Here is a 16,554-nt window from a genome sequence, read left to right on the forward strand (position 1 = left end):
ATGTTCATCTTCCTGCGGTATCGATGATATCAATTCGAAAGTTTTAAGAAACACTAAACATGCTTCCAGTCTTTTTCTTTCCCTCATTTTTCGGCAGTCGTTTGGTACTGGCTCCGTCCCACATGACTGGCGAATTGGCATGGTCATTCCAGTTTTCAGGAAAGGTGTCCCATCATCCCCAGGTAATTGCCGAGCTATTCAATTCGCTAACTAGTGTATGCTCTAAGATCATCAAACACGTCATCTACTCTAATGTTGCTACATTTCTAACATCGGTCAATTTTTTTCATCCAAACCAGCACGGATTCCGGAAAGGTCACTCATGTGAAACCCAATTAGCATTGTTCGTGCGTAACATTCATCCCTATCTTGACCGCAATATCCCAACTGATGCACTATTCCTAGACTTCGAGAAAGTACCCCATTCCCGCCCTTTATTCAAACGGTCCCTTTTAAATCTTCAGCCGGTCTTGAACTGCATTAGAAGCTTTCTAACCGACCGCATGCAAATTGTTTCCGCTAATGGCTTCTCATCATCTTACTCACACGTTCTTTCAGGAGTACTCCAAGGCACAGTTCTTGGCCCTTTCCTCTTTCCAAAATACATTACCGACCCGCCTTCCACGGTAACGTCTACCATCCCCCTTTTCGCGGATGACTGCGCACTCTACCGCCCCATAACTAACGCCGACGATATGCTTCTGTCCCCTGGGGCCCTTAAGGGTAAATAAATGATGATGATGATGATGAAATGTCTTGGATAGCATGCAGCAGTGGTGCATTACGTGGCTAATATGTCTGAATACTACAAAGACTGTACTAATATCTTTTCACCGCCGCCGAAATTATATTTCGCAAAATTATAAAATTAACGATACTACAATTACTGCAACTAAACCTTTTAAATATCTTGGTATTAACCTCACTAGTGATCTGTCATGGTCTTACCACGTTCACCAAAGAAAAAAAATCCCCTAATCGAACAATTGGGTATTTCCGTCGTAACCTGTCCATGGCGCCTTCTTCCATATAATTACCAACTCAGTGCGCTCCTTCTGCGAACCCCGATCGCTCGTGCTATGGTGAATGAACTAAGTGAATTTAAAAAGCCATATACGCCGCTTACTGCTTAGTTTTCTACGTGTTCAGTTGAGTTTTTCTGCGTTCAATTACTTTTAAGAGGGCTAGAAAGCTCTCTCAACCGTGGAGCTGTTGCAATGTCCCGCACGCTGTTTTCCTCTCATGTCGTGCGATCGCGGCCGCATGTTATGCACGTTAATGCGTCTGAGGTGTAATACACACTATATAAAAACTGACGCGTTTCAGGATCCGTGCATTCGATATCCGCGGTGAATAAACTTTGTTCAGAAAGTGGATAATGTATCTATCTTATTGTGAAGGAAGGATGCAGTTCTAAGTTAGAAACTAGGTATTCCGCAGTGTGCTGAAAAAGCTCCAGGCCTTCTGATTTTATTATCGTTGTGGCAAGCTGCAACAGCTTGCACCGCGACAAAGCCATTTGTCCAGCTTTGGGAGCAAGTCAATTAAGTGTCGGAAACAACCAAACACGCAAATTTCACACCTGCAAGCACAGCTTCCCGGGTTCGAACCCGACCGCGGCGGCTGCGTGTTTATGGAGGCAAAACGCTAAGGCGCCCGTGTGCTGTGCGATGTCTGCTCGTTAAAGATCTCCGGGTGGTCCAAATTATTCCGGAGCCCTCCACTACGGCACCTCTCTCTTCCTTTATTCTTTCACTCCCTCCTTTATCCCTTCCCTTACGGCGCGGTTCAGGTGTCCGCCGATATATGAGACAGATACTGGGCCAAATTCCTTTCCCCCAAAAAACAATTATTATTATTATTATTATTATTATTATTATTATTATTATTATTATTATTATTATTATTATTATTATTATTATTATTATTATTATTATTACTTGTCCTCTGTGGCAGCGCACAAAGCTCTCCCATAGCGTTACGCGGAACCTCCACCACCAGAAAAGGTACTAGGGACTTTTAGAGCAGGGTGACTATCGGTTAGGGGCATGGGGGAATAGCGGGGCGCCTGCGCGCATGCGCAGGACAATAACGCGTATTAACCAGAATAAATGCTTCGCATGGAGCGAGTCTGCATTTTACTCAAAAACGGTACATTTCATATCAGTTTTCATTGCTCAATGATCCTTATAAAATGCCAACATACTTATCATTTATGACGTGTGAAATTATGCATGCCAACGCTAACAGAGAGAATAAAATCTGCCCATGTGGCGGGCGAGCGCCAGCTTTTATTCCCTAAACCATTCCAACGAGGCCATTGTGGTTTCAGAGAAAAAAGCTCTAAGCGGCATCATAAGAACAAGGTTTGAGCTGGAAAGCTACCTGTTAGGAAATGGTGTGAAGGTGATCAGGCGATGCAATTAATTCTGCATGAATTGCTACAAGCTAGGGCAAACAACGCACTGGCCTTGCTGGAGAGCGAGCTGACTACAAAAGGCCCGAAACACCGCGACAAGAGACGAAAATATAGCGCACTTCATAATGCTTCACAAACAGACCAACGATAAGCCGGTGTAACATTCACTGTGACCGAAGAAAATATAGCATCTGTGTCAAAGTCAGCGATGCAACCCCTTCCATCACACTGGTCCGCTTCAACACAACACAAAGCATGCATTCATTATTATACCAAGTATGTGACATCTTTAAAACCAGGCAACAGTACCAAGTTAACATATCTTTCGTGTCTGCGGCCAGTAAACTCAAAAGCCATTGAGAAAATTTTGCACGAGGTCACTAAACTCTTTCACAGAAAGCCGCCGGGCCAATTGGCGCATGATGCTTGGCAAATCCGCGCAGGGTAATAGGACACCGACAAGATGACACAGATACAGCGCCAACAACTGAGGAATTTATCGCTTTGCTCGCAATAAATACAGGAAGCATCATCCCAAATACCGAGAACGAAGGTCATGGAATCATCAGTTTGTGACATCTCTCGTGACTATTTACCCAGATATAATCACGGATTATATCCGTGACTGGATTATATATCCGGTCAATTTCTTTTTTCATTAACATTATCGATGATGTGCTTCCGCAGGTTGAGGAATTCGCATATATGATGTACACCTCATATATCTCGCGCATGAGCTATCGATTATATTTCCTCAAAATTTTACAACTTCCAAAGTGCGAAATGCATTCACTGTACAGCACGTGTCTTGCTTGCTTGCTGCCATATCCTGTCTAAGTTCTCGAAATGCTCCATTAGACGAATGTTAACACGCCACTCTTTTTCCCAACATATGATGCTCAGCATGACAAAGGGATTTTGTTAAGCAAGTCACTGACGCATGCTGTAAATTTGTCTCATTGCTTCGTCTTACACAGGGCGGTCTTTGAAGCACCTTTGCTGGGCGCGTTGCATATGGCCGATTCACACGACGGACCGCTCGCCCGCGGCCCGCGCATCACGTGTTCGTGCGTCACCAAATCGAGAGGCGTGCGTCGGCCCGCGGACTGGACAACCAAGGAAGTTCAAGTGCCTCTTCCCTTCGCGGGAATTAGCGGTGGCCCGCGAAGATGCCCGCGCTAGCTCTGGCAACCACCGCTCTTGCCAGTATTTCGGCTCCCGCATTTCGCTGAGCTGGCGCGCTGTGTTGACAAGCTGCACTGCGTTCGCTACCATGACGAAGTGATCGACGGGGCTAGCAAGACGGCCCAGGCTATTGAGGAATTGGACAAAGGGCCACACCTGCACCATTCAATCGCAGTCATGGGTCGCAAGGAAAAACCAGAGTGACCAGCGTTGACAAACACTTTAAAATAATCTGGCAACAGTGGCACACACAGCGCGTCGTCTGCTCTGTTGGCCCGTCGCATCCGCTTGACGTCATCGGATCGCAGGCCAGTTTTTAGTGGCGCATGAACACGTGATGCACGGGCCGCGGGCGAACGGACCATCGTGTGAATCGGCATATATACTAAGTTCACAGCGGCCCGCCAGACCACTTTCTTTAGCACGTGGCTGACAACGTGGGCATATGGCATGACAGCTAACTTCCGTATTCTTTCTGAAGCCTCGTTGGGGTAGATCGGTAAATTTCTTTCATTACTTTGAAGCCAAGGCTGCAGATGAGGTCACCTGGGAAACTAGATACACCTTACCGTGTCAGTTGGGCCTCGACACTTTCCTGCTGACGGTCAATACACAATCTGTTAAAGGCATTTTTCAGTGCGTCTGTAGCCACAGCATTTTTTTCTACTGCGGAAGATAACACAAGCACATATGGGCCTTTCCGCTGTACAGTCATAGATCGAGAAACTTAAATTGTACCTCCACTGGCATTTCATTGGTTAGCTAAAAGTTGGCAAGAGCTTCGGAGGTCTTAAAGATGTCAACAATGACCTTGTGTTATCCTTGGTTAGCTTGATGATTACTAGGAAGATGCACACAAATCGGAAGGTTGTTATCATATTCGTACCACGAAAAGCTTCTATTAGTTGACGATCTTGACAGGCAAGTCAGCAGAAGGTCACGAGAATTGGTGAAACACCGGAACAGGTGCATACTCCTTGCCACTGAATGTACAGATCATCATTAAACTTAACATAGGTAGAACACACATAGATGTTTAACAACTCCGGGAATCCATCCGCATTGGTTCTGGAATCGTGCTGCTCACATGGAACCAATGCCTTCTCTTACCATCTCAGACAAGGCGGTATGTGGCAGCGTGTAATGTACCTAAGTCCTTGATTACAATGGAGTACACCCATCTTCACAGAAGGCCATTGTTTGGTCAAGTTGTTGGCTTCACACAAGTTTTTGGGCTTCGTTCTTCAATGTTTGGCACTGGACCTTCTTTTGCGGCTTGTAGAATTTCTTTGCATTGGGTTGATTTGTTTTCGCAGAAAGTAGCTGAAATTAGTATGCAACACGACCAGCAAAGGTGCTTCAAAGACAGTCCAGTGTATGACGAAGCACAGAGAGAAATTCACAGAATGCGACAGTGGCCTAGTGTACAAGATCCCTTTGTCATGAGGAGCGTCATATGTTGGGGAAATAAGGTCGGTGTGTCAACATACATCTAATGGAACATGTTGGCAACAAACACAGGACATGGCAGCACGGTAGCAGGACACTTGTTGGACTATGGGTGCATTCCACAATTTCGAGAATGTAAAATTCTGAGGATACATAATCGACACCGTTTGCGCGAGATATACCAGACGTACATCATACATAAGAATTGCTCAACCTGCGTAAGCACATCGTCAGTAATGTTAACAGAAAAAAATTGACTATCTGGATAAATAATCACAACAGATGTGACAAAATGATGATTACATGACTTTCCTCCTCTGCAATTTGAATGATGCTTCGAGCGTTGTTTCTGTGTCTTGCCTGTATCCTGTTACCTAGTGTGCTGTTTTGCCAAGACTAAAATACTATCACATGTTCCTAAGAGATGAAGTCTAGATCTAGAAAACGACCACAAGGGGTTCCAAGCAGATGTTTGCTTTCTGCACCCACTCTCGAAGAAATACAGACGCATCAACATGTGCGTCTGGAGATCACCCAATGCTAGCTGTGGCATATACAACGTTCACAACAAACAAGTCAGGGATTTTTTTTTTTACTCCACGAGTTCTGGTTCCATTTCTTTAAGGCATACATGCGCCATGTAGTGAACGAAAGTCCTAACTAGATAAATAGAATAAATCATTTTGCAAACATCGCTACTGTAAAATGGTGTTAACAAATGGTCACATTCACCCTTACGACAGATCTGCATTTCATACCAAGCAGCCAGATGAATGAATAAAATTTTCTCGAAAATTTAGCAAAGGCACATACCGTCATACCACTCCACTGGTCCAGTTGATTATGCTGCTCAGGAGCAGCAGTATCCACATGGGGCGAATGCCTGCACCTGTCGAACCATCCTACCACCTACTTCTACGGCGGACTCCGTAATGATAGCAGTGAGATTACCATCCATTGTTTGAACATTAAGATCACCTTCCTCAGTTAAAGCCGAATATCTGTCCTTCAGTGACCAGTCCTTTCCATGACTAAGGTAAGAATGAAGTCAATTCTAGCATAGCGACAAAAATACGAAGTGAAACTGCAATTGATACAAACAAAACCGCAACAAATTACGCTTGCTCGGTGCTACAGAAATGATCGCAAAGTATGCAGAAATGAATGAAAACTCATCCCGAGATACCACAGGCAACACGTCTGCAGGTAGCTGATTCTAGTCGTGTGTGGTTAGCGGGAAGAAGGAATATTTGAAGCAATCTTTAGCAGCATTGCATTCTTTGACATGTCGACTGTGTTTAATACGAGTGCTATCCACGATAGCACAGTACGTGCCAGGCCCTTAGTATATACTGTATACGGCTCACCTGTCCTCCTAACCTCACTAAGCCCTATGACATCCCGTTTAATACTCGCTAGCTATTTCATCGAACAGCACTGCTATAGGCTAGCCTCGATGTATAAGGTTCTAGCATTAAAGGCTGCCAGGTTCAGTTTCCAATGGCGGCCTGTCCACGGAGCCAGAGATTATTGGCCCCTCCGCTGCGTCACAGGTCTGACCGCCGCCTTGGTCAGTCGTTCCGCAACCACTGGGGCCGAGGGTAGAGGGTTAATTCGTGTAACCATATATGTGCAAGGTTGTGGCCAAGTAATACACGAGGGTGGCCAAATCCTGCTCTGGTGAGGGAGTGCGTAGTCAGTTCTGGTCACCGAGATCAGACCGCACCCCAGGCCTGGTTATGCAATTCCATCGACACGTAGAGTTTTCTTTTTCAAATCCGGTGGAGAATTTCGCGGCACCGGGATTCGAACCCTGTCCTCTTGCACGCGAGGCGGATGCTCCACCCCTAAGCCACCGCTGCATCGCCCAGAATAAATCACCGGGAGCGAAATGCGCGCTGCAAACCTGCAGTGCTACTTTGTACTCTTGCTTTCTTCTTGCGCCTAGACCATGATTTTTTGGGTTTTACTTGTCTATGGGCAAGCCAGATGCGATGGCGGGTGGGCTGAAATCGTGTGTGCTTAAAGCGCTAGCTTCCCCGAGTACCATGAATAGGAGAAAAGCCGGACATTTTCTTGGCACCCTTGTTTTCTCTCCGCGCATGCGTTCCCGCCGCCTTTCTTCCCACGATTAGAGCCGCTGAGGTAGGTGCGCGGCGGTAGGTGTCGCACCTGTTGCTCCACGCTGTCAATATTCGAACGCTTTGCATACCAGACCAGCCATGCTCCTTCCCTGAGGCCCAGGGTTTAGAGATAACAATAGTCATGTAAATAAATCTGTGGTGGAAATTAGCAAAAAGCGGTTTGAAGATTGGTGGCTCAAAAGTAGAGAGATGACATAAGGTTAAAATTGTAGGAAGACGTATTTTAAAGAAAATGGCGAATTTTGAAAACTTACAAGGCAGTTAAACAAAAATAAAGGAAAAACTGAGCATGGTGGCAACTGCCATCACCCCGCTTCAAAGGGGACGCTCATACCTTCCATCCATCCATCCATCGAACAGCCTAACGCTTTGCATACCAGACCAGCCTGGTGGTGGTCCCACTTATTCATTCTAGGGGGCGCGGCCGCACTTCCTTATACCAAAAATGAAATCGAAAAATCGATTTCTTTGTTTGCTTTTTGTTTGTAGAACAAATTTTTCGCGCTTTATTGCTGAACAGCAAATGGCGAACGACATAGAGGTTTTACCATAACTGATGCTTTGAATATTGACGGTTACGTGAGCAATACTCGTATATAATCATTTTATATTTATCTCACCATAATATAACTTGAATGATAGCGCCATTCATGAAGCGCAAAGTAACTGTAAGCGAAAAGTAAACGACATATGCATCTTTCCTTAATATAGCTTTTGCTTCGAATAATTAAACATTTACACGTGTACTCCTTTCCACGGACGCTAATTTCACGAAAACCAGTCCTCAGGTTTCTTTTTTTTTTTACAAAGCGGTCTGTGACACGAGATGTGTCAGCACGAACATGCCTGTGGACGTTCAGCAAAGCAGGCGCGATCAGGCGCTCCTCGGCCATCTTTGCCCGAAGCCACGCTTGCAAACGACAGCGTGTTGACAACGGGCGCTCTGCCGAGGCGATGCTGACTGGTAGTGAAGTAAGAACCTGCAGTAGAGTTCGTACGTTAGCGTACTGTTCTTCAACGCAAGCATCAAGGGCCTCAAGGGTGGTAGCCTGGCAGTGGGGCGCCACTCGTCTGCCGGGTCCATTTTGATATCCAGATGAGTAGCTCAGACGCAAGCGTTCTTGCTCTCGCAGCTCGGTTACAGAGTACCATACACCGCTCTGCAAGACTTTCGATTCTCGAGTCGTTGCTTTCGACGCCTTCTGTCACGAGAACACGGGCCAGGCAAATGTGCAGGCCGTGCACGGAAAGGATTTCTGCGTGTCCACGCTCGCTGGCACTGTCGGAAAGGGAGCTGAGGTGGACGCCTCGAGCGACGGATGTGTGCTGAGCTTCTTCGATGGCAAGAAGGAGCTGGCTTTACAGAAAGTACCTCCAGAGGCGGGGCGAGAGCGCGTAACCTTGCGCGTATAGAGCGATGCCCTCCCCCTTCAACCGGGAAATGGAAGCGAACGTAGCGGAAACGACTCGAAAGTTCGAGAGAAAATTGGAGGGGACACCTAATCCAATATATGCAGAAGGTCGTTCTCTACTTTACATTCTTATACCCCTGGGAGTCCTCATACCACTCCTGGCGCAGTGGTGCAGCGGTCATTAATTCAACTGCCACCTGCCAGGGTGGGTAGTTTGCTCACTATCCGGTGGGCAGGTTGCGCTGACGCCGCAGGGTCACGTGACCTAGGTGCTGTCGCGTTACAATTCACGCCGACCACTGGCGACGCGCGCCCCGGCGGGAGGGTGAGCGTCAGCTCCACACTCCCCTCTCCCCCAAAGCGGCGCGACGGCCATGTCCTCCTTCGGATAGAGATTACCGCACGCGCCGTTCCCCTTTCCACTTTCAACAAGAATATCCTCTCTCTCTCTATCTCTCTCTCTCTCAGCTGCTTGTCCATGACGCTGTGTGTGTGTGCGCGCCTGCCTTGGCGCGCAGGGACCGACGGCTCGGTACTTCCAGCAACAGGCCAGGCCGCTGCGGCCTGCGTAGCACCGGCCTTAGGTGCAGCACTGTCGTGCCGCCTGCGGGTCCCAGCCAACTCCACGGCGGCTGAACTGGCGGGCCTCCACCTGGCAGCGGACCTGCTCCTCCTGCTGCCTGGACAGCAGCCCGCAGTCATCCTAACCGACTCGAGAGCAGCCCTGCAGCTGCTGCGCCAGCACCAGCCCAGGCAGCACACGGTGGCCAACCTTACGGCCCGACTTATGGCCATCCAGGATGCTGGCCGTCCGGTCTCCCTCCAGTGGCTGCCTTCACACGTTGGCATCACTGGGAACGAGGCTGCGGATCAGCTGGCCGGATCCGCCCACACCAATGGCTCCCCGGTGTCCTCAAAAGTAACGCAGCTGGACTTCGCCCGTCCTGCTCTTCGGCAGGCCGTACGGGCCCTCCACCCCGATCCCCGCGTGGCCTCAGGAGTCCGCTTCATGCGGGTACCCGACTGCCTGCCACGGAGGGAACGGACCCTCCTCCTGCGACTACGAACGGGCTGCTCATGGACACCGGCCCGGCTACACCGACATGGCAGAGCCCCGTCCCCGGCCTGCTCCTTCTGTGGGGCAGACGAGACTCTGGGCCACCTCCTCTGTGCCTGCCCGAACCTAGAGGCCGCCCGGCGTGACATGACTGCAGGGTACCGCAACCTAGGCCTGCCCTCCTACTCGGACCAGGACCTGCTGCACCCAGAGCGCAGCCAGACTGAGGCCTTCCGACTGCTGCTGGAATTCCTACAATCTACGAGATTAGCCACTCGGCTATAAGCCTGGCTCGCATCCCGTGATCCAGAACACGGCCCATATTTCCTGGAAACCGCCAGCAGTCGGCGCAGCTGATGACTTTGGCGGCAGCTTGTTCACCACCTCGACACCTGCCGTGGTGCCCTGAACGGGAGTGCGGCTCCCATGATGCCCTCCCCGCGCGCACTGGTCTCCCATGGCGGTATCCAGCGTTTTTTCTCCCCCTGCTGCTGTCCTGAAGCAGCCCCCCGGCGGTACGACCAGGCCCGCATCCCGTGATCCTGGACACGGCCGCCGGTCCCTTGTGCGCCAGCCCGCTGGCGCCCCAGCTGTAACCACAGCTCCTGCGCGCCGCCGGAAACGGCGGTTTTCCTTAGCGCACCCCGCCGCGCTGCTACCCTGTAGCAGTTTACCCCGCGGTCCTCATCGGCTGCCACGTGGTGGCCTCCTGCAGCCAACCCGGCTGAGCTGTAGTCATCGCCCACCTCCGCCCAGCCTTTCGGCCGGTCCGGGGTAATGGGCTGCCTGCCTCCTGCAAGCCCCCGACGTGCACGCCCCACTCCCTGTGCGTGCCGTTCACTGCTGCTGGGACCTGCCTTCCTGGACACCACGGACCACCAGCGCGCGTTGCAAGCGGACATCCCCCTCCCCACATCCCCTTTCCCCATCCCCGCTCCAAGCTGTGCCCCCGCGATATGGGTGGCAGAAATCGAGCACATTCCCCCCACATAGCCACAAGAAGAAGAGCAGACGCGGCACGCCGCACAAATGAATGTCGTGAGTCAGCCCGCGCCGTAGGCCTAGCTTCGAAGAGGGGTGACTCCTGGGGAAACACCGCTGAGCGGCCAGCCGAAGAAGACCTGCGAGGGAGCGCGCACCAGACTTCGGGACGGCTCCATCCTGGCCCAGCAGTCGTCGGGCTGTCGCAGTGCCCGGCGAACAACGCGTGTTTATTTGGCGTGCCTGTCTCGTACATTGCTGCACTGTTGTAAGATCTCTAATGGTACTGTAGCCTTTTTTGCGTATTGTTTTACATGCGCTGCATTGTATTAGAGAACACTGTGTACACATTCTTACGAGTGCCGCGTAAGCACCTCTGTATCGACTCTGCTATGCGAAGCTTGTTTTGCAGCCAACCTTTGACTCCGACCCATCCTCCGGATTGGTACCGGCGAAAGCTGGGCACCAAACGACCACAGCCTTCTTTCGCTTGGTGGCTGTTCATCCGGTTGAGCCTGCCCCGCCGAGCCGAGGGCGTCTCCTTTGTGACCGGGACCGCTACCCCGGCACGCTTTAAGGGTGTTTGGGAATGCGCCCCACCCGTGCACACGTGAGAGCGGGACCCGCACGAAACCACTGTTGAACTTTTTCAATGAGACTTCGTTGTGGCGGAAAAGCTACTTACACTGAACACGCAGTGAAACTAACATGGTCAGGGCTTTTTTATTCATCCCTAAAGAAACCGTTGTAACCCTTACACTGGATAGTATGCCGTGAGGTCCATGAATTCCTACTGGATAACATTTGCATCGCCAACGTTCTTCTTATATTTTGTCAACGTCAGGGTGCACGGTACGCCTACCTCGCCCCCCATGAGCAAGAACGAAGGAGAAGATAGCAAAACTGTTGCTTTGCGAAAAGCAAAATGCGGAGTTACCGCAGCGGTGGTCGAGTCGACTGAGCATCCGGCTCGCATGCGGGAGGTGCGGGGTTCGATCCCCAGTGTCGCCGGGTACCCACCGGTGATGCAGTGGATACAAGCTTGTTTCCCCTATTCTTCTTGGTGCGCGGCTTATTTAGGGTGAATCGCTTGGAAAATGGGTCTTCGACCCCCCCATGAGCAGAAGAAAAATTACTTGTGCCATGCATTGCGCTCTATGGCCACAAATGCCCTTGTGTCATAAAAAAAAAGAAACATCATCCTCAAAAAAATTCGTCTATTTTGCCATCTGTATCCTTGTCGGCCATTCATGCTACATCTAGTTCTCGCTTCTTCAATAAAATGAGAGAGCAAAATGGCCTTTAATACTGCGTATGCCTCCGCAGTCCTTCTGACCTCGCTGTCATGACATGCCCTCTAATTACCCGAACAGCTCTGCTAGCTGGGCTCTAGCGTTAAACGTTTCCAGGCTCAGTTTCCAACGGCAGCCTGTTCTATGTCATATACAGGGTGTTTCACCTGAGACTTTACACAGCATTTAAAAATAGGTTTTTTGAGTTAGAAGCGCGCTTTTTTTGGCATAGCATTGTCAGCGGCGGAGTGCATCAGAACACAACTAAAACCAGATAATTAGAAAAATGGTTAATTAAAATCAGATGGTTAACTTTTTAACTATTACTGTTCGGTACCTTGATTGCAGAGACGCGCGTAGCCCATTGTGAGTGATATCTATATAAGTTTTTAGATGTTCCAAAACGCGGTTAGCCTCGGCGCTGTGACCCGACAAATTTTGGCCATTTCCACAAGTTACGTGCACTGGACGGGTTGGTTTGGCTGCAAGTTTTTTAAAAGCGCATATATTTTGGCCCAATATAGGCAAAATTTGTTGGGCCACAGCGCCGACGGTAACAGCGTCTTCAAAATTCTAAAAACAGATCGGGATAATATTGACCGTGGGCCTCTCAATAATTCAGGAGCCCAACAGTAATAGTTTAAAAGTTGACTATTCAATATTACCTAACAAGCAGGTAGTTAGCAGGTAATAGCTGTATTCTGATTTACTCACACCGCTGCCGATTTTACGCTGAAAAAAAACCGCTCTTCTAACTCAGAACGCCTATATTTAAAAATCGTGTAAAGTGCTAGGTGAAAAACCCTGTATATCTGACTGCCGCCTTGGTGAGTTTCTCCACAGGCGCTGGGGGCTGAGGGCCTGGAGTTAATTGGTGTACCCATGTAGGAGGTGGTGGCCAAGTGTTATTAGATGGTCAAATCCTGCTCTGGTGGGAGGATGCGTTGCCGGCTGTGTTCGCCTATTCGGTGCTATACCAAGCTGCACCCCAGGCCGGGTTATTCGAGTTCACCCACACTCAGATTTGTTTTTCTCAATCTGATAAAGACTTGCGGCGCAACCGGGATTCGGACCGCGGGCGTCTTGCACATGAGGCGGATGCTCCGACTCTACGCCATCACAGCGTCCTTGAAGGTGCACTGAAGAGGAGTCTGAACTCCCTTTACCGCGGGAACTCGATCTACACGTTCCGAGCATTCTTAGAAACCTCGAATTATTGTCCTGTGCAGCCGATTTCCCTAATTAGTCCCGTGGCGGCTTGCCTCACTGCCGTCGGCGGAGGGATATCTAAAATCAAAGAGTACACGAGTATTTTTATTTCCGCGGGCCTGATTTGCGGCTATGTTGTCTGCGACTGAAACAATTCATTCTCAGGAAGCTAAACAAAGTAAATAAAAGCGGAAGCGAAGCCGCCGCGAGACTGGCTGAAAGGCACTCCACGCATTGGTTGACGCCTCCTACCTTCAGCGTTGAGTTCAAAAAAAGGGCGCTCTCAGTGCAAAGGCAGGAAAAAACAGTGGTTTTCACGGACGACGGAGCTGCCAACCTTCGTCACCCCTTTTCTTCGAGGGCTCCTCGTTGAAAGCCTCAAATAATCACCGGCAGTACAACAAGTAATGTATGAAGCCCCTGTAAGCACGTGGAGTGTATCGTTTAGATGATTTCTCAGAAGTGCCTCAAAGTGGAGCTGTCTGTTTCTCCTGTGAAAGCACGCATGAAGCCACCACATTTGGCTACCGCTCTTGTGAACCGCTAATTCAGCACGCAAACTTGTGAGAGTACTTTAAATATTCTACCAAAGCCCACATGAGTCAGGTAGTTTTGGTGTGCTGAGAACAAAAAAGTGCCGCCGGTATCGCTCCGGTGACTCCTACAGCATCTGTAGGCCTGATGCGACCAGGGATTGCAGTGTCGTGACACCAATTGCTCAAGGGTTAAGCGGGCCAGCCATGTCCCGTGAAGAGTGCCACAGTTGGAGCTGTGCCGTTGGGTTTCGCGAGGGAGTGTGGAAGGGGTTGTCCCTCGCAAGTTGACCTCACTTGACTCCCTAGCAGAAAATGAGCCTTTTGTCTGTCTGAACTGTGACGAGAAGACCATCTCCACTTGCAGAAAATGTGCGGTTGCTTGAAAAGACAAGCTGTCATAATTTTCCCCCCTAGCACAGTTATGCTTCGTATGAATTGTACCCGTTCTACATGATTTCCCCCCACTATGTGATGCCTAAGAGGGCTTAAGATATGATAAATAACGAGGATGAGGAGGACGAGTAAAATATTTTCTTGCCATATCTCTTTTTTAGTGTGTGTGTGTGTGTGTGTGTGTGTGTGTGTGTGTGTGTGTGTGTGTGTGTGTGTGTGTGTGTGTGTGTGTGTGTGTGTGTGTGTGTGTGTGTGTGTGCGTGCGTGCATGCGCGTGCGTGCGTGTGTGTGTGTGTGTGTGTGTGTGTGTGTGTGTGTGTGTGTGTGTGTGTGTGTGTGTGTGTGAGAGAGAGAGAGAGAGAGAGAGATAGCATGACGTGCTTGACTGTTTAAAACATACAGCCAAGTATACGCTTCGTTAAAGGAAACATATTCGATCTTTTTGAAAGGAAAGGACCGATTTTTTTCGAGAGTGCGCTCTTGATCGGTCCTCCGATCGAAACGTCAAGTCAAATAAAAATGTTTCCTTTAACGAAGGGTATACTTCGTTATTTATGCCACCTTAACAAAAAAAATCAGGCATCTAGTGAATTCTTAAACACATGTATAACTTTCGGTCTGTCTCAAATTATTTGAGCCCACCCGTACGACTGACCATTCATCTAACATTCTTGACAATATTTTGACTACTTAGCCTGATTAACTCTGTGCTCCTTCGTACATTGCGGGCCTTAGTGACCACGTTGTAGACCACACTACCTTTTTCACTAATATTACCAAAAGTACTAAAACAAAAAAGTTCTATCGCTCTACGACAAAGGAGACAACATTAGCATGAATCGTCATGTTCTTGTATTCTATAACGATTTCGCTTCTCTGCGTATCCTATACGGTCTACCGAGTCCAACCGGTCTCTCTACAAGTTCAAGCTGTGGCGCCTAATAACACTTTACATCCCCACCATCAGTATACCAGGGCGACCACGTTCTTCATGGTTTAATAGGACCGGATCACCGGTACGCATATCCGACGTACCCAATGTTTTGAACCAATCATTCTGTTCCGTTTTTACTTCTGCCACTGCCGCATCCGCCGATGGATGGCATCACCTTCAACCAGCATGGTATTGTGAAAATTATCGACTCGCTAATGTGCATCTTCCTGCGGTATCGATGATAAAAATTCGAAATTTTTAAGAAACACCAAACGTGCTTCCAGTCTTTTTCTTTCCCTCATTTTTCAGCAGTCGTTTGGTACTGGCTCCGTCCCACATGGCTGGCGAATTGGCATGGTCATTCCAGTTTTCAGGAAAGGTGTCCCATCATCCCCAGGTAATTACCGACCCATTTAATTCGCTAACCAGTGTATGCTCTGAGATCATGGAACACGTCATCTACTCTATTGTTACTACATTTCTAACATCGGTGATCTTTCATCCAAACCAGCACGCACGGATTCCGGAAAGGTCACTCATGTGAAACCCAATTAGCATTGTTCCTGCGTAACATTCATCCCTACCTTCACGGCAATATCCCAACTGATGCACTATTTCTAGATTTCGAGAAAGCTTTCTATAAAGAACCCCATTCCCGCCTTTTACTTAAAATGTCTCTGTTAAACATTCATCCGAGTGTCTTGAACTGCATTAGAAGCTTTCTGACCGACCGCATGCAAATTGTTTCCTCTAATGCCCCCCCCCCCCCCCCATCTCATCATCTTTCACGTTCTTTCAGGAGTACCCCAAGGCAGAGTTCTTGGCCCTTGCTCTTTCTAATATACATTAACGACCTGCCTTCCGCAGTAACGTCTACCATCCCCCTGTTCGCGGATGACTGCGCGCTCTACCGCCCCCTAACTAACGCCGACGATATGCTTCTGTCCCCCAAAATGTCCTGGATAGCATGCAGCAGTGGTGCATTACGTGGCTAATGTGTCTGAATACTACAGATACCACCAATCTCATTTCACCGCCGCCGAAATGTTACTTCACAAAATTATAAAATTAACGATACTACAATTACTTCAACTAAACCTTTTAAATATTTTGGTATTAACCTCACTAGTGATCTGTCCCGGTCTTACCACGTTAACCAAAGAATAAATTCGCCTAATCGAACAATTGGCTATTTCCGTCGTAACCTGTCCATGGCGCCTTCTTCCTTAAAATTACCACCGTCCAAAACATTTGTGCGACCTAAATTTGAATACACCCGCGCAATCTCTGGACCACACCAGTCTAACCTCATTTACATTCAATGCACATGCTAACTAGCGCTTAAGACAAGGACAGAAGACAGACGTACACCACGAATGCTATAGACATCAACTCTTTTTATTCCACACAGACACACACTATATATAGGCAAACATGTACAACGGATCCCACCCTAAAGCGCATGTGCAACGGCACCTTCTGGTTTAATAATAATAATTGGTTTTTGTGGAAAGGAAATGGCGCAGTATCTGTCTCATATATT

At 48.7% G+C, this 16,554-nt stretch overlaps 1 protein-coding gene across 1 annotated transcript in view; it reads left to right on the forward strand.

Annotated features, from left to right (window-relative positions):
* LOC144127717 (uncharacterized) overlaps window positions 1-9,951 on the forward strand; it is a 142,623-nt gene extending 132,672 nt beyond the window's left edge. The window contains exons 2-3 of the mRNA XM_077660643.1: window positions 8,342-8,539; window positions 9,128-9,951. Coding sequence (XP_077516769.1) covers window positions 8,342-8,539; window positions 9,128-9,951 — 1,022 coding nt within the window. The remainder of the gene's footprint in view (window positions 1-8,341; window positions 8,540-9,127) is intronic.
* The last annotated feature ends 6,603 nt before the right edge of the window (window positions 9,952-16,554 follow it).

The sequence above is a fragment of the Amblyomma americanum genome, chromosome 1 (assembly GCF_052857255.1).
Source record: "Amblyomma americanum isolate KBUSLIRL-KWMA chromosome 1, ASM5285725v1, whole genome shotgun sequence".
NCBI lineage: Eukaryota > Metazoa > Arthropoda > Arachnida > Ixodida > Ixodidae > Amblyomma > Amblyomma americanum.